Source organism: Ascochyta rabiei, chromosome 1 (assembly GCF_004011695.2).
Source record: "Ascochyta rabiei chromosome 1, complete sequence".
Classification (NCBI taxonomy): Eukaryota; Fungi; Ascomycota; class Dothideomycetes; order Pleosporales; family Didymellaceae; genus Ascochyta; species Ascochyta rabiei.
In genome coordinates this window covers 357,379-374,001 of record NC_082405.1, presented here as the reverse complement: position 1 = coordinate 374,001, position 16,623 = coordinate 357,379, and the positions used below count along the sequence as shown (strand labels likewise).

General features: G+C 48.5%; 7 protein-coding genes across 7 annotated transcripts, besides 5 other annotated features; 5 read left to right on the top strand and 2 right to left on the bottom strand.

The window, feature by feature from the left end:
- Positions 1–358: part of a mobile genetic element that runs on past the window's edge.
- Positions 359–649: 291 nt separating this feature from the next.
- EKO05_0000105 (uncharacterized protein) lies at positions 650–1,703 on the top strand (the record flags this gene model as incomplete). Its single annotated transcript, XM_059635380.1, has 3 exons — positions 650–685; positions 738–1,148; positions 1,200–1,703. 3 exons carry the CDS (start codon positions 650–652, stop codon positions 1,701–1,703), a joined length of 951 nt encoding a protein of 316 aa, XP_059491363.1.
- Positions 1,704–2,975: 1,272 nt separating this feature from the next.
- Positions 2,976–5,729, top strand: EKO05_0000104 (uncharacterized protein; the record flags this gene model as incomplete). Its single annotated transcript, XM_038936673.2, has 8 exons — positions 2,976–3,054; positions 3,112–4,074; positions 4,123–4,223; positions 4,279–4,428; positions 4,489–4,571; positions 4,630–5,318; positions 5,402–5,596; positions 5,647–5,729. The coding sequence occupies 8 exons, from the start codon at positions 2,976–2,978 to the stop codon at positions 5,727–5,729; spliced, it is 2,343 nt and encodes a 780-aa protein (XP_038802638.2).
- A 336-nt stretch (positions 5,730–6,065) lies between these two features.
- On the top strand, positions 6,066–7,208 carry EKO05_0000103 (uncharacterized protein; the record flags this gene model as incomplete). Its single annotated transcript, XM_038944617.1, has 1 exon — positions 6,066–7,208. One exon carries the CDS (start codon positions 6,066–6,068, stop codon positions 7,206–7,208), a length of 1,143 nt encoding a protein of 380 aa, XP_038802637.1.
- A 289-nt stretch (positions 7,209–7,497) lies between these two features.
- On the top strand, positions 7,498–8,483 carry EKO05_0000102 (uncharacterized protein; the record flags this gene model as incomplete). Its single annotated transcript, XM_038936827.1, has 3 exons — positions 7,498–7,741; positions 7,812–7,896; positions 7,973–8,483. 3 exons carry the CDS (start codon positions 7,498–7,500, stop codon positions 8,481–8,483), a joined length of 840 nt encoding a protein of 279 aa, XP_038802636.1.
- A 243-nt stretch (positions 8,484–8,726) lies between these two features.
- Positions 8,727–9,461: a mobile genetic element.
- Positions 9,219–9,460: a mobile genetic element.
- Positions 9,460–9,682: a mobile genetic element.
- Positions 9,666–9,995: a mobile genetic element.
- Positions 9,996–10,448: 453 nt separating this feature from the next.
- Positions 10,449–12,373, bottom strand: EKO05_0000101 (uncharacterized protein; the record flags this gene model as incomplete). Its single annotated transcript, XM_059635379.1, has 4 exons — positions 10,449–10,559; positions 10,614–11,702; positions 11,764–12,064; positions 12,129–12,373. 4 exons carry the CDS (start codon positions 12,371–12,373, stop codon positions 10,449–10,451), a joined length of 1,746 nt encoding a protein of 581 aa, XP_059491362.1.
- A 343-nt stretch (positions 12,374–12,716) lies between these two features.
- On the top strand, positions 12,717–14,228 carry EKO05_0000100 (uncharacterized protein; the record flags this gene model as incomplete). Its single annotated transcript, XM_038944616.1, has 1 exon — positions 12,717–14,228. One exon carries the CDS (start codon positions 12,717–12,719, stop codon positions 14,226–14,228), a length of 1,512 nt encoding a protein of 503 aa, XP_038802634.1.
- A 568-nt stretch (positions 14,229–14,796) lies between these two features.
- EKO05_0000099 (uncharacterized protein) lies at positions 14,797–16,542 on the bottom strand (the record flags this gene model as incomplete). Its single annotated transcript, XM_038936838.1, has 5 exons — positions 14,797–15,017; positions 15,081–15,289; positions 15,342–15,683; positions 15,735–16,271; positions 16,325–16,542. The coding sequence occupies 5 exons, from the start codon at positions 16,540–16,542 to the stop codon at positions 14,797–14,799; spliced, it is 1,527 nt and encodes a 508-aa protein (XP_038802633.1).
- Between the last annotated feature and the right edge of the window lie 81 nt (positions 16,543–16,623).

The window sequence follows — 16,623 nt, the reverse complement described above, 5'->3', positions numbered from 1 at the left end:
AGTTACTTATTCTCTCTATAGGTAGTGTTATTTGCTTAGCATATTTATCCTAAGTATTTTTTGGTCTAGGTTCTACTAAGGCTTGCTTCTTATACTAGTAGAGCTTTGTAGGATTATAGTTTTAGCTGCGTTTATTATTGCTATAGTAAGCTCCTTCCCTATTGCTTTAAGCTACTTCTCTAGCTTTCTGTCCTCTCCTTAGATAAGAAGTAGGGTTTTGCTAGTAGAGTGTCTAAGGCATATAGTATTAAGAGCAGGGCTTTTTACTAACTCCTTTGCTAGCTCCTTCTAAAATAGGTCCTAGTCTGCCTTCTTAGTGTTAAATCAAGGAGTAGGGTTATTTAGAAGCTGTGTTCTAATCTACTCCACCTTGGCCCTACTAAACTACCCGCTGTTAGCTTGCGGCCAGAGAATTGAGTTTCTACAGTAGGTATCCACCTTACCGAGGAGTAGTCATGAGCTATTTGTCTGAGTGTACTCGCGTGCCGCCCCTTGTAGATGCTGCCAGTTGTCAAGCCCATAAGTCCCTAGGTGTTGGCAGTATATATTCTGCATCAAATCGCTGCTTGAACAGCAGCGATTCGTCTCTACCAACAGTGCAACAACAATTCACCTACAATCCCGATACACTCCCACTCTCTGATTCAACATGTCGAATCCGGTACGCAACGTGATCCTAATTGGTGTAAGTATTGCTTGCTTCTGAAGATGCTGATATGTGCACTAAATATGTTTAGGCAAGTGGCAACATTGGTGTGTGGGTTTTGAAGCAGCTGCTCGCTCATCCGAACCACCCAGAAGTGACGGTACTGACCCGGGAGAATTCCACTGCGGAATTTCCAGAGGGGGTGAAAGTGTTTCGGTCAGATTATAGTCCAGCCTCTCTGGAACAGGGTTTCAAAGGTCAGGATGTGGCGCTGTCCTTCCTCAATTACGACATTCCCTTCGAACAGATCAAGGTTATCATCGACGCAGCCGTCAAGGCAGGCGTAGATCGATTCATTCCATCAGATTATGGAATCAGGACATACCACAAGCGGTACGAGGTCAGCATATCTGCCTACAAACGGGGTATCGTACAGTATCTGGAGGCGAAGTGCGGCTTGATCAGCTGGACCTCTATTATCTGTAACCCTTGGATCGAATATGTATGTCCAACATCCCACGAACTAAATTGCAAGTCGCTTACTTCATACAAGTGCCTGCTTGACGGGCTTCTTGGTTTCGATCTTGGCAAACATGAAGCCACTATCGTTGATGATGGGAACAGCCCTATATCTGGAAGCACTAGATCCTACGTGGCGCAGGGCGTTGCTGCGCTTCTCTCGGACCCGGCAGCATATCACGACTCAAAGAACCAATACGTCCATATTGCGGGTCATAGCTATACGCCGAACAAGATCCTATCTATCTTGGAGAAGCTGTCTGGCGAGCAATGGAAGACTGAGTATGTCAAAGCAGAGGATATGAAGGCCGAAGGACGCAAGCTAATAGCCGCTGGAAATCCTTGGGGCATGGCTTTGTTTGTGCGGGCTGTGACCTGTAGCCGCTCACCCGACGGCGAAATAGTGGGGGATCTCCGATCGCTGAGCCCTTGGGACGAGCGGCTGGGCTTGAAGCTCCATGATCTGGAAGATGATATAAAGGGTACTCTCGCGGGACAATTTCCGATGATTCACCAGCCGCCGGTCATCATCCCTTGAGGTGTATCAAAGTAATTAGTAGCAGGTCCATATTTACCATGCTTTCGAATTTGCCTCTACCCATATGTCTGTGCAGCCATTACACTTCGTGGCGTCCTTGTGAGACGCGCCGTTTAAGGGGCGTGACTGACAATCGGGTCCGTGTCACTGAATGGGTGGCTCTCTCAAGCAAGCTGATGGGTAGCTGTGCTCTACTCGCATAAGGTGGCAGTCGATGGCTACATGCATTACTTTGACATATCCGGTTTGCAGACGCACTTATCTTCTTCTGCCACCCTCATTACCCAAAGTTTTACTTCAAATACTGATCAGCTGAGCAGTTCTCGCTGTATTTTCATGTCATCCACTGGCGAATGGCTCACACCTAATTTGAGAGACTATGAAGAAGTACGGTTCCGAATCTTTAATACTCGCCTCCTGGCCTTGAACCTGCTGTAACCTACCAGCCCACCACAACAGCTCAAGTCGCCGCAATCACAAGAGCTGCAAGTACTGCAGATTTCAAAATCAGAGTTCGATCTGGTGGACTTCTCTTCGTTTGCGCCTCGCTCGTCGAGGACGGTTTACCTATCATTACTAGCAGACTGAACAAAAGCGTTGTCTATGACTCGGCCACCAATGTTGTAGCTCTCAGCCCAGGCTACAGGATACAAGATCTTGCAACGCTGCTCAGGTGCCTAGAGCGTTTTCTCTCTTGGGGCCACAATCAAGACGTAGGCGCCGGAGCCTTTTTGCTCGCCGGGGGACCAGGAGTGAGGTCGTCACGGCAAGGGGCTGAGGTGTCATGTGACGACCTCGTTGATACCATCGCCCCAGCTCTATACGAGCTGCCTACGCGGCTAACGACAGGGAATATCCGCCCCCTCGACTGCTATCCGGGCGAAGCCGACCAGGCTCTGGGCCTTCCACAGAAGTGCTATGTGTCGGTAACGAAGTGGTGGGAAGGCCCGAAGCATGACGCGAGAAACGTCGCATGGATGCGGCGTATCTTTGGTAGAGCTGCAAGGTTTAGTTGCGGTGTATGAAGAACGGATGTGGAAGAGAAAGCGCGTGAGGCTGCGGTTATGACGCCTTCGACGTTCGAGAAATGGCCAGCTGAAGGACGTCCAAGCGCATTAGGCACCTGACTGGAACAGTGCCAAGCATTTCCCCGCATTTGCCACACTAGCGCCGCCGCATCCGCAATTGCTACTTGCTTGTGCCGTCTCCAGATCGTGTCGTGCCTCGCTCATTCTCTGACCCAGTAAGTCACTTTATTAGCAAAAACTGCTCATGCCAGCTTTGCTTTCTTGTTCTCAGTGTGAGGCAACTTTTAGCCGCTCCGCACACCTACGCCGACACCAGAAGACCCGTAAGTGTTGCTAGCATCGATGAGACAAGGGTGTAGCTGACTAAAGCCCCGGTTCAGATCGCGCTGAGAAGCCGTTTGTTTGTCAATTTTGCCCTGTTGTATCATCCCGCAGAGACGTTATTGTACGCCATACAAGAAACTTTCACCCAGATGCCGTTCCCAATGCGCGTCGGCAGACTCGCACAGCGGCGAAGACAGACGATACGCATCGCCCATCTGCCGCGTCGAGTCTTTCTAGCGAGAGGTCTGTAGGATCTGTCCCGGCTAGACAGCCTATGCACCAGTCTCAAGGCCACACTTTGCGACAAAGCTACAGCCCGGAGCGATCGCCTGCTCGAAGTCAAGCCGAGCTGCGGACAACAGACGTACATGAGCAGCTGACCATTGCCTTGAGTCAAAGCGAGACTGCTGTACTAGATCAGATTGAAGGTCCACCTCAGGAAGTAAGCCTACACATAGAACCGGAGCAGTGTGAGTTGCTAGTCCAGGATCAAGCCGCCGACCCAGATCGAAGTCAGCACGACGGGCTAGAGTGTCACCAAGAGCAGCCCGAGAAACTCCCTTCAATACCCTACGAGATGCTGCAGGCTTCGCTCGATTATGCTTTCGATTTTGATCTTTTGGAATTTCCGGCCACGAACTATACGGAATCGGCTCTAGCTCCACTCGCAGACTTCCCAGCTCTATCACCTAGCGATATGTCGAATCACCTCGCACCAAGTCCAGGTATAAATTCGCAAATACCCCTTGATGCTCTGTATCTGGAGGCTCAGAATTGTTCCCCACCAATTGCTAATTCTGCTCAAACATCTTGCCCAAGCGCGGCTGATCATTCAGAGGATGCTTCTTATGCAGGCGCGCTTGCCAATCTAGGTATCTATGATCTAGATCATGCCAAAACAACCTTCAGTTTCCCGTCTAAACGCGTCGTCTACCGATTCGTGGATGCTTACTTTAGGCATATGGCACCGCACATGCCACTACTACACCAGCCTACTTTCACCATCGCATCCACTCCCTGTACGTACACATTTTCGGCTATGATAAGAATTACTAATCCTTTGATAGCGCCCTTACTTATCGAAATTATGGCCTGTGGAGCGTTGTATCTGTGCGAGCGCACCACTGCAGTAGAACTGCATGCTGTAGCGCGAAGATTTATGTGTAATGTAATCGAAGCGCTGTCTCTATGCGGCTGTAATCATATGCTTACTTTGTACCTAGTTGGAACGCCAGAACGATGTACAGGAAAGCGATGGGAAGTTCGAAGTGTGGACGTTGCAAACCTATCTGCTGATGAGCCATTTCGGCGCCTACGTTGGAACATTTGCTATGCACGAGCGAGCGACAAGCATGTTCCCACAAACAATCAAGGTAATGGTCCTGGAAGTCGTTGTTTTGAGATGTAATCATGCTAACCCGTCATCTCACAAGCTGGCACAAGATGCATTACAAGAACTGAACTCATGTCAGACGCTCTCCTATATGGATTGGGTCTATCAAGAAACACTCATACGGTGATACGACACTATTTACGTCTGTCCCCATGACATCTTTTGGTCTAACACGATCCAGATGCATTGTGCACACCATTGAACTTGGCGCCGCACTGGCTTCTACGACAAAGGAACAGTGTTTCACTGCGCCATTCTTCGATACGCCTTTCCCGCTCCCATCTTCCAATACAATTTGGCAACAAACCGAAAAAGAGTGGCAAGGCTTTTTTCAACAACCTGACAGTGGGCACGTGCAGGATTGCATCTTCGCTGGGCAGAACCCAGCCTCGCCAATCAGCGATCTAGGTCTCGTAACACTTATATCTCTAATACTGTGGCGAACATGTTCTTTCGAGGCTTTCGCCGGCTCCTATCGCCTGGATTTGAGCGCCGATCTCGTGAACAGAACTGGTAGAGCGGTCCGTGTTTTGGACACCCTTTTCGAAGAGCGTGTTAAGAGGGATGAGGCCAGCCAAACCAATCCACTGTTGAGAATAGCAAGGGCATTGCTGAACTCCGTTTTCTACCACCTCTACGCAAGCGAAACGTTGACCGGGATGAAGAGATTGCTGGATTATCCCAGGAAACGAAAGCTTTCGGACACAAGTGCGCGTATGATCGATTTAGAGCATTCATCTCACCTGAGTATCGCGCTGTGTCGTGCTGCAGAATCGCTGCAGTATGATTGCCAAATGGGCATTCACTATGTACAACGAATGGCACCTCATCGGTTTGGACCGGTCATAAGTACCGCTTGCTACGAAGGAGGTGCGTACCTGCCTAAAATTGTCCAACCTATTCGCCAAGCGTAGGGATACTTTGCAATGTAGTACACTGACTGAGTCATATAGGTTTGCTTCTTAGCTGGTATCTTAAGAATAGGTCAACGCTTTTTTCGAACCCCGAAATTACGGCGAAGCTGGATCAAGTCATTCATGAGCTGTCTACCGAGCTGACGACCTTGCGCGAGACAAGCAATGACCGGTTGCTAGACTTGCCTCTTATGGTTGTAGCGGAACTCCTATCGGATCGTTCTGTCTGGCAGTGTATGAGTATAAATCTCTCTGTTACAAACCCCGCTGACGTTGTGGCGCAGTTCCAAGTGATGTGTCCGAGAAATTGAAGGTCTTGACCCAGTTTTCACATGGTGTCTCTTTTCATACTATGTTGCCAGCTTGAAGATGATGTTTGAAGATGAGACATCCATCGGAATACATGGCAGTTGTGTCGTTGATTTTCATCATCTACCTCTTTCCACATTGTTTTCGAAATGTCCACCTGTGTATTGAGATAAATGAGGCCAATGAAGCTTCGGCTCGTTATCCCCGGCTCGGTAACCCCGGATTGGTAACCCCGGCTTGGTACCCACCTGGGCGGGTGGCTAAAATAAGGTGGATAACGGCGCGTTTTGAGATAAATGTTCCTGCCAGGACCCCAAGCTGGTTGACTTTGGAGCAAAGCGATCCATTCCAAAGCTGTCCTCAACTACTCATCAGGATTACGCCAAAAGTCATAATGACTGACCGAACACCCACGACGAATCGCGCGCTCTGGCTACATTCTTTCTCATCACCTCTGAAGATGGTAGACCTACCTGTTCCCCACGCAACAGCCGGATCGGCGGTGATCAAGGTCCTCAACACTGTGATTGTACCATACACCGAAGAGATCCACAGTGGCCGTCTGCCCATTTTCAATCTTTCGCTACCTCTCGTCCCGCATCCGAGTCACATTGGCCGTGTGCATGCGGTTGGACCCGATGCTGTCTCGCTCCGACCAGGCGATCTGGTCTATTTCTCTCCATTCATCACTGCACGAGACGACGAAGATCTTTTTGTGATACAAGGGCACCACGGGGGAGAAGACCCGATGGCAAAACAACTTATGGACGGCGAGTGGAGGAATGGATCCTTGCAACAGTTCCAGAAGATTCCACTGGAGAATGCATTTGTGCTGAACACAGAACGATTATGCGACTTCTTGGGCTACACGCCTGCGGACCTCCACGAGATCTCGTTCTACGCTATGGGTGTAGGCGCAATCTCCGAAGCTGCACGCGTTTGTGCCAGCGAGACGGTGCTCATTGGCCCTGCTACTGGAACGTTTGGAGGTGTATCGAGTGAGGTTGCGCTCGCTCTGGGCGCCAATGTCATCGCCATTGGCCGCAGCGAAAGCAAGCTCGAGCGTTTGCGCAATCAGCTTGGGAACCATGAACGACTTCGAACCATCGTTATGACAGGCAATGCTGAAGCCGATACAGCAGCGATACGTGCCGCTACACCTGGAGGTCGAGGCGTGGACGTATATAACGATTGGGCGAGCGGCGGGTTAGAGGGAAGTCCATTCTTTGCCGCTGCGATTCGTGCAGTGAAGCGCAGAGGCAGAGTGGTCTTGAGTGGCGGTCCCGCCGGAACAATCAACGTACCGTATGCATTTGTCATGCATCAGGACATTTCCATCTCTGGGAAGTTGGGTGTCGGTCGGATCGGGATCAAATTGACAATATCGATGGTCGAGTCAAAATTGCTACTATTGGGTACACGAGGTGGTGCAACGCATAATCTATATAGTCTCGACGACCACAAAGCAGCAATCCATGCAGCGAAGGAGTCGGGCGGTTTCAAGGTCTACCACGATGTTATGCCAAACTCTTGGTAGATCGTATATGATCTACTCTATGCACTTTGACTGCTCCCCAACACTTCTACCGTATCATCTTTTGACATGCTTGTGCAGAGGACGCCATACTGTGGGTTCTAATGCAAGTGCGGGGTATGTGATGGCCAGACTGGGTGGGTTCGGATGTCCGGTAAACACGTAGCCACCTGAGTACCTCTTCCAGGGACCACCTTGTTCAGCTCTGCAATTCTGCATCTATATTAGTTTCCTAATTTCCAGACTTCTACGTTTCAAACATTTCATTTCCTAAGCCAACACATCTACCACAATGTCGTGTTCAGCCTGTTACAGTGGGCACGATCATGCAGGACCAACTACTGGGTCCGAGGCCACTATGTTCGAACTCGATGTTTATATCACAGAACCACCTGAATCCTCAGCCGAACGTTCTCAGAATGTTATCGTCCTGTTCTCCGACGCATTCGGCTGGAGCACGACCAACTTGCGACGACTTGCAGATTCGTACGCACGTCGAACCGGCTGCCGTGTTTACCTGCCCGACTTCATGTATGGTGAGTACGTATGCCAGTCAGTCTATGGAACGCACCTTTTTGAGAACAAACAATAACGAGCGATCCTCAGGTGGTGCGCTTCCTGCTTGGGTCAAATCCCACATGGATCGCATCACCGGTAAGAGTTCAGGTATCCGGGACTACATGATGAAGCCGTACGTTTGAAGAATCGGTCTTCGGTGCAAGACACTGTCGCAGATTTAGACTGATTCAGTGCTGATTGACACATAGTATACTCATGATACAAGCTGCTTACTACATTATTCCCTTCTTCATCCGCAATCCGGCCCATAAGAGGTACGGCCTCGCGGTGGATTTCGTGTCCAGATTACGGGCTCAGTTGCCCACAGGGGCAAAGATCGGTGCTGCTGGGTTCTGCTGGGGTGCTTATGCGACGACGCACTTGGCCAGATGCGATAATATCTCGAATGGCAATCTGCCGCTCATTGACGCAGCATTCACAGCTCACCCAAGCGAAGTTAAGGTTGATGACTTTTCTGGCATCAAGGTTCCTTATAGCTTGATCATCGGAGATATCGATTTCGCGATGAAAATCGAGGATGTGAAGAAGGTGTCGGAAATTCTGGCTTCGGACACGACCTTAGCGAGTGAGGTCGTGGTGTTGCCCGGTGCACGACATGGGTTCGCTGTAAGGGGCAATCCGAATGATGCAAGTGAGAGGGAGATGGCCGATCAGGCAGAAGATCAACTGGTCAGGTGGTTTAGCAAACATTTACATTGATCGTGGGTCTACTGTGGTATGTCCCATAAGTTTTGTTAGTACGACAGGGGTTGTTCCAAAGGTTGCCAAATGGCTCTGTTATCTATATAACATTGAATCCCACCTAATTTTGTATATAACACAATGCTGATTAATTATCCCACGTAACGTATCTTTATTAAAATGTCATCTTAGCTATCTACCCCTCCCTACTATAGTGAGCACCTTACTCGTAACGTACTTGCTAGGCATAACTACTTAGAGATTGCTATCCTACTTAGAATTACTAAGAGACAGGTTACCCATGCAGTTACTAGTTAACAAGTTACACCTTAACAGCGTACAGGTCAGCCGACTCTCCTTACTGATGCCTAAGTAGACGAGCTTGAGGCCTACGTCTGATTACTACAACCTTCACGTTAGATGAGTTACTAAGAGCTTGCCTCTGGCCCCTTTGAGGCCTAGGGTGTATCACACAAGGTTATCTAACGAGCTCTACAACGTTGTGGTTTCTTACGCCGAGTAGCCCTACGTGAACCAGCTCTCTTAGCAGATATAAGAGATCTTCGCCTTAAATAGGCTAAGATCTATGTTAACTGGGAGCCTTAGTAGCAGTGGATGATACTGTGGAGTAAAGAGACCTAGGTAACTGGAGAGAGACACCGCAGGAAGTGGATTACTCAACGGGTTAGAGAGGAGCTAGATCCTACCTGTGTAGTAGATAAGGTATTAAAGAAGCCTAGGTAGATGTTCTAGGCCTGCTTTTCTGGTGAAACAAAAGGTCCTTGTCTCTTCTGGGAGAAGGAGTGGAAACTTATTAATAAGGAGAGGTACTGTAAAAGGATAGTCCCACTTGTTTATAGGTGGTTAACCCTTTACACTAAACTTAAGTTTATGCAGGATTCTGCCCTAGGTTACTTAGCAGAACTTACTCTTAGTAAGTTCCAGGAGCGTGGGATAACACCTATCTACTGGCCTCTGTACTTACTGGACCTAAATTGTCAGGCGCTGGGCCCGGAGGTACCTCTGCCAGTCTTGGCGAGCTACCATGGGGCTAGTCGGCCCGGACTATATAAAGGTGTCGAAGGTTATCGCTGATACACCAGCGATTAGTCTCGTTACTATATACTACGTACCTCAATACACCTGCTATCCTCTTCAACCCTATCCTCCCTCGTGACCGCCTTGTACACCCTTTACATAAATCCTATTAAGTATATTTAGAATTAGATTAAAAACTATGTAGAGGAGCACCATCTAGACCTACCTAGTAGCAGGCAGTGATAGTATAACTATAATAATCTTAGGGGTATAGTTTGTAAGGTGTAGCACTTAATTACTCCTAAGTTGCTTGCTAAGGTAGTAGGTACAAATTACAATAAAGGATTTTGCTAGGCAGTAGTTGACGCTTAGGGTGGTTATATAAAGTACTGGAATTTGTACGTAAAGTATAACAATATTAAGCTTAATAATACAGCCAAACATCCCTGTTCTAGCGCTATACTAATAAAACTTATGGGACATACCACAGTATGCGTTCAATCTGGAGGACACTCAGCAGTTTGATAGCCAAGATGAAGTATTAGAAAAAGTGTCAAGCGTCTTCTACATTCACACATTACCATTAGCTTAGGAAAAATTGGTATGGAATAAAGGCTCTGCAATCCAAGTGCACTTATTGGACATATTTGAGTAAAATTTTTGTGAACTTCACAGGAACGTCACTTTGAATCAGACCTTAACTGAGCTACAGCGTGCAATGGTGATAGTCTAGAGTATATTTTCACTCGATACTGTTGACAATGATTGGATCAAACCATAAGATTCAACTCTGTAAAGCTAGCATTTTAGAATAAGTTGCTTGAGCAACAAGAGATACCACTACATCTGTCTCAGTACATGCACGAAGCGACCATACAGCGATCACTGCAGCAAGCAAGACAGCCGTATCCCGATTCGATAGAGAAACCAACACACGATCTACACTCACGGAGTGCTGGGTTTCTCGGGCTCTCCTCTGGCCGCCTTCCCGAGAGTCCGTTGTGGCCAGATACCTTGCTTGCCCGGAGCGACTATACCCTTTGGATCGATTGCTTGCTGTGAGATAGTCTTAGTCTAGTCACAGCGTTAAGAGCAAATGTAGTAACTTACTTTCAAAGTCTCGACAAAGCGACGATATGCATGGTCATTGTAACTATATAAGTCTTGTATGCCATCTGGTAGCGTCAGCACAAAGCTTACAATAACAGCACCATCGTACTGACCCATATTCTGAACGTGTGATCTGTAATTGGCAAACCCAGCTGCTTTTGCAGCAGAAAGAAGGGATTTGACAACTCTAAGGCCTCGCTCACGGTGAGTGGCTTGTGTCTTGTCAAAGACATACTCCTGCACAAACAGAATATAGTGACGGAAGACATGGCAGCCGATGAACGGATCAACGCCCTCGTCCTCCATAATCTTCTTCGCCTGGGCAAACCAATCAACTACAGTCTTACCGTCGGCTGGCAAGATCAAGGTTGTGTCGATATGACCACCAGCACCAGAGTTATCAGCAGGCAGGTTGTAGTCGGCTAATTTCACCGGCACCATTGTCGGCACACCAGCACTGAGAGTGCCAACGTCCAAAGCATCGACAGGACCTCCATCTTTACCTTCGAAGAAAGTAGTTTCAAGGTCTAGGTCCGGGGTATGGGTGGCAAATACGGCCTTGACTCTTGCAAGCCGAGCATTGATTATTTCTGGTGTACCGTAGAGATCGAAGGAAGCCCTCCAGTAGCCGGTGCGATATTTCTCCTTCAGTTTGGTAATGGTATCTGGCAACAAGGGACCCTCCTCTTTCTGGTGCGCATGTTTTGGCAAGTCGTGCGATGCGAAATGGTTGATGTTCGTGATCATACCATGGTTTTGTAAAACGCCCTCGAGCCACAGCTGCTGCATAGAGTCGACGATAGGACCCAGATCCTCGACTTGGGGTCCATGTAATTTGATATTCATGAAGGCTGGTGGGGCAAGATCTACGCCGACGGCCAACTTTGTAACGATGCCGAGATTTGTTTGTAGGAAAAGGCCATCGATTTGGGGTCCGAAATTGTTATTGCAGACGTGTGCGCTTGGTGAATTATTCACCGCCCACTGCCCGGTGCGCAGTATCTCGCCCGAAGGAAGTACAGCCTCGAGGCTGCGAATATCACGATGGCGGTCTCCTGATATGGTATACCCAATTCCACGGTCGACGGTCTTTAAGAACAAATAATATCAGCATATTTGCATTCTGGGTATACAACGAGGGGTGCCATACGTTACCAAGTACACTACCCCAACCAAGAGCAGGTGCACCAACCCATAATGGAATCTTTCGGGCTTTCAAATAACCGTGAAGCTCGAAGAAGGTCACCCCAGGCTCTACGAGCACATAGGCAAACTTTTCATTGACCTCGAGGATGCGATTCATGCGATGCAGCGATACCACGAGCGAGCCTGACTGCCTGGGCGCTGGGCCACCATACCCGAAATTCTTACCTTGTGAACACACCCATATCGGAACACTAAAATCATTTGCAATCCGAAGAATGCCTTGAATTTGCTCGACAGATATCGGGCTGTTGTTCTGGTGAATTAGGATAGGTGCAAAGGATATGCTTTTGACAAGTGTGGGAGGCTTACCACGCGGCTGCCGAGGGCTGATTTTCGTCAACCTGCAGGGGATACGGGTCGCGAAAGTCGCGCAGCCCCTCACCCACTGCCACATTGTCATCGCCTACAACCTCGCGCAACTTCACGAGGACTCGCTCAAATGTTTTCGTGTCCAGTCCTGGGGGAAGAACAGTATCCTGGTTAGTTATCGGTACTGTCTGGAAGGCATGATTGTGGTGCTTCTGCAATGTGGAATCGGCGTAAAACTGAACCATGATTCGCAAGGAGCCTTCGTGATGCTCTCGATAAAGATTACATGGTATGGTGGCACGACTAAATATCTTTCTGTATTTGCTGATTAATTCGAAGACCCCACCTGTCTTGGAAGTCTTTCTCTCCGCATTGTGCGATACCCACCTGACCCACTGAGCGCCACCCGGAAACCGCGGCGTCCTCAAAGCTTACACAGTGCTTCCGCATTAAGCCGAAGTCATGAGCTGCGAAATGAAGTCCACATATTAGTTGGTCTTCAGTACTACAGTCAACCCCAATCTTGACGGCTTCTTCACACTTCATCCATCCCGTGCTCACCACTTTACCATTACTTCAATCTTCATTATGCATATCACTCCCAGTACTTTGTTCCCTAGGAACTACCAAATGAGTGCCTGGAACTACGACCACACTCGTTTCGAAGCTGAAGTGTTCGAGCTTGAGGTCTTGGGTCAGGTGCCAGCTGACCTCCACGGCGCGTACTACCGTGTGCAACCAGACCACGCCTTCCCACCTATGTTCGGCGAAGACGAGGTCCCACTGAATGGCGATGGTAACGTCTGTGTATTCAATTTCCAAAATGGCCACGTCGACTTCAAAAACCGTTACGTGCGGACTCCAAAATTCGAGGCTGAGCGCGCTGCTCGGCGAGCTCTCTTTGGCCGTTACCGCAATAAATACACAGACGACCCGCGTGTCCGCGACGTCCTTACCCGCACCACCGCCAATACTCATGTGATCTACCACGCAAATAAGATCATGGCACTTAAAGAGGATGCTCCGCCTTTTGAGATCGATGCCGCTACACTCGAGACCATTGGCATGGTCAACTACAATGGGACCTTCAAGTGCCCTACGCATACTGCCCATCCCAAGGCAGACTCCACAACCGGCGAGTTGGTTGGATTCGGTTACGAGGCTAAGGGTGATGCCTCGCCAGATATCTGCTCTTTCACAGTGGACAAGTCCGGCTATCTGACAGAAGAGGTCTGGTTCAAGGCACCATGGGCCTGCATGATCCATGACTTCTGGGTGACAGAAAACTACGTAGTATTCCCTATCAATGGTCTGAAAGCCAGCCTTGAACAGATGCAACAAGGTGGCGAGCATTTCTTCTGGGACGAGAATCTTGATCACCAGCTCTTGGGCGTACTACCTCGTCGAGGTGCAAAACCCGAGGATGTAAAATGGTTCAAGACCGCTAAAGGTTGCTATTCGCACACTATCAATAGCTACGAGGAAGATGGCAAGCTTGTATTGGATGCCAACGTGTGGACCGACTGCGTTTTCCCTTTTTTCCCAAACAGTAAGGGTAAAAAGTTCCACTACGATCCGAGAAACGTTCGGTCTCCGATATTGCGATATCGCTTTGATCCAAAGGGAAGCAGCGAGGAAATGGTCCATCCAGAGAACGTGATAGTTGAGGGCGTCAACGAGTTTGGACGCGTCGACGACCGCCTGCTCGGAAAGAAGTACAATCGCTACTGGATTCTAACCATCGATCCCACCAAGCAGGTGTATACGAATGGTACAGCTGCGCAGGCTGGTTTCAATACCCTTGTCTGCCATAATTTTGAGACCGGTAAAAGTCAGTCTTATTATCATGGTGATAATATCACATTCCAAGAGCCTTGCTTTGTGCCTCGCTCTGAGAATGCTGCCCCAGAGGACGGATACATTGTCCTGCTTGCGGATCTTTACAGCGAGAGTCGTAGCCACCTCCTCCTTTTCGATGCGCAAGAAATTGAGAAGGGTCCATTAGCCGAAATAAAGCTCCCATTGAAGCTGCTGGATGGCCTACACGGCAGTTGGGTAGATGGCAAGGACATAGAGTTGGCCACCCGAGGCAAGCGCTGAGCTGGCTAGACTTCAAACCACCGCATTATCTCTCTATACTGTTGTGAATTTTTCAACAATCACGATAGGCTTATGTAGATTTATGTTTTGATGTTGAATGCGACGTTTAGCCTGAAATTCAAATAATTATATGATTCTAAATGCGTCACAGGCATAGAATGTGAAGACAGTGCTCTTGAAAATGGCACCCGTTTGATCAAACGCAATATTTTAAGCCTTATTTTATTTGCAGACAGCATCTATGCCTCTATTGGCTATTAGCGCAAGCCACGCATATATATCGATGTGGAGTTTTAGTAGAGCTACAGAAACACTTACATTAGTGAATTAGCTATCATACCAAAGCAATGCCCCAGCAATAAGTGTTCATTCTATGATGGGGCTACGAACCAAATACATTGACTACACGCCTTATGATAGACGAACAACTAATACATGACAACAAGTATAGTAACCAAGACTCTTGTTTCAGTACAACGCTGCTAACTTATACTTGAGTCAGAGCTACCAACACAAAGGAGTGATCTGCTTTTTGGGCGGCACTAGTTGAACCTAGTGTTAAACCTTGCTAAACTGCCGAGGCACATTCCCTTTTGATCAACTCAGCATGCGCTGGGCTCCTGACTACGACCTTGACCTGGTATGGTTTACTCATCCCTATGGAGAACGGCTTCCCAACAGGAATAGGCTCTCCTGGAACGGTCTGAAAGTCGAAACAATACACAATGCGTGCAATACCAAGGAAAAGGCTATTACTAGCCACGTGCCATCCAGGACACACTCGGCGGCCTGTGCAGCCAGTTATTATTAATCAACGAAATTTAACGGAAAGACCAGGCAAGGATAACATACCTGTGCCAAAACCTAAATGACCTTTAATTGGCTTATCAATGTCTTTGTTGAGGAATCGGTCCGGCCAAAATCTTTCGGGCTCTGGATATTCACTGGGGTCATTGTGGATCCCCCAATGATTCCACGAGAATGTTGTGCCTGCGGGGAATCGATAGCCTTCGAACTCATCATCTTTGGTTAGTGAGTGCGCGATTTCACCGAACGATGGACTTCATTGCTGTCAGTCATGTAGCATCAAAATAGAGATCGTCAAATACTCACTTCCACCGTACAGTTTCCTTGGCTGCTGCTTTGATATACGGTAAGTCGGGGGCGTCATCAGCATTAGGCAGCCGCTCGGCATTCGAGCCGCAAATCTTGTCCAAGTCCTCTCGCGCGCGCGCGACCCAGTCCGGGAATAGTGCTGCGGCAGCAGCAAGCTGATTTAATGACACGCGTGTTGTATCCGAGCCGGCTTCTATCAGAGAGCCAAAGAGGAATACCATGTCTTCATGGCTGACGTTTTTGTCTCTACCCAGCCTCAAAAACTCGGAAGCGAAACACTTTGGAACTTTTCCGCTCTTCTGTCGCTCCACAAGGTGGTCAAATTCACTGTTGAAATTTCTATAGTAGGCTGTCAGCATTTGGTCGAAGAATGTTTGCGCAAATGATTACCTCAAAGCCGTTTTGTATAAGTTATCGCCCCACCACCTCCACGGCTGCAAGCTTTTTGCAAATGGTATTTGCCCGAGTATTGGAAAGGCGTCAATGAGGTTAGATCCAGGTTCGAAAGCCTTTGTTAACTCATCGTTAACGGCGACGATTCTACTCGTAGTCTCATCGTTCAGAGTAGTCCGCCGGCCAAAAACCATGCTCATGATGACGGAACTGCTGTATTGTGCATTGCTGAGATGCCAGTCGTCGGGCTGGGTAAGATACCCATGAAGAAGTGCCCGAGATTCGACGTCTTGGAACGGACCATATACGGATTTCTCTGCAGGGCCCAATATCTCATGAATGACTTTTCTTTGCCATTTCCAGGTCTCACCGTATGGTAGGAAGACCACTCGTTTGCCGCCGGAAGCGACATCCCCAACCATTGGCAAACTTGGCCGTGAAACATAAAGGGCGCCTCGCTTGTCGAGAAGCTCTCCTACAACTCGGTGCGAGTTGAGGAAAACCCAGTACTGAGATCCCAGTTTAAGCGTAAACCTCAAAGCGCTATTAGCAATCGGTGTGCGCGCACATTGCCCGTGGATACTCACATCTCTCCATACTTCCTTGCCAAACTAGCAAAATAAGGACGTTGGTCAGAGGGATGTTTAGGTATCTGTAGCATGTTACCAAGGAGTGGGAGCCGACCGGATACATGGTTTGGAAAGCGATATTTTGAGTGGAACTGAATGTAACAGAAGATGCGATAGAGTGTGTAGAGTAAAATAGCACCAAACGCGAATGGTAACGATAGTATTTCTGAAGCCATCTTGTTAATGAAATGGTGGAGAAAGACTTGGAGTTGATATGCAGGCGTGCTGAGTATGTGAACGGAGATGGTGAGAGGGTG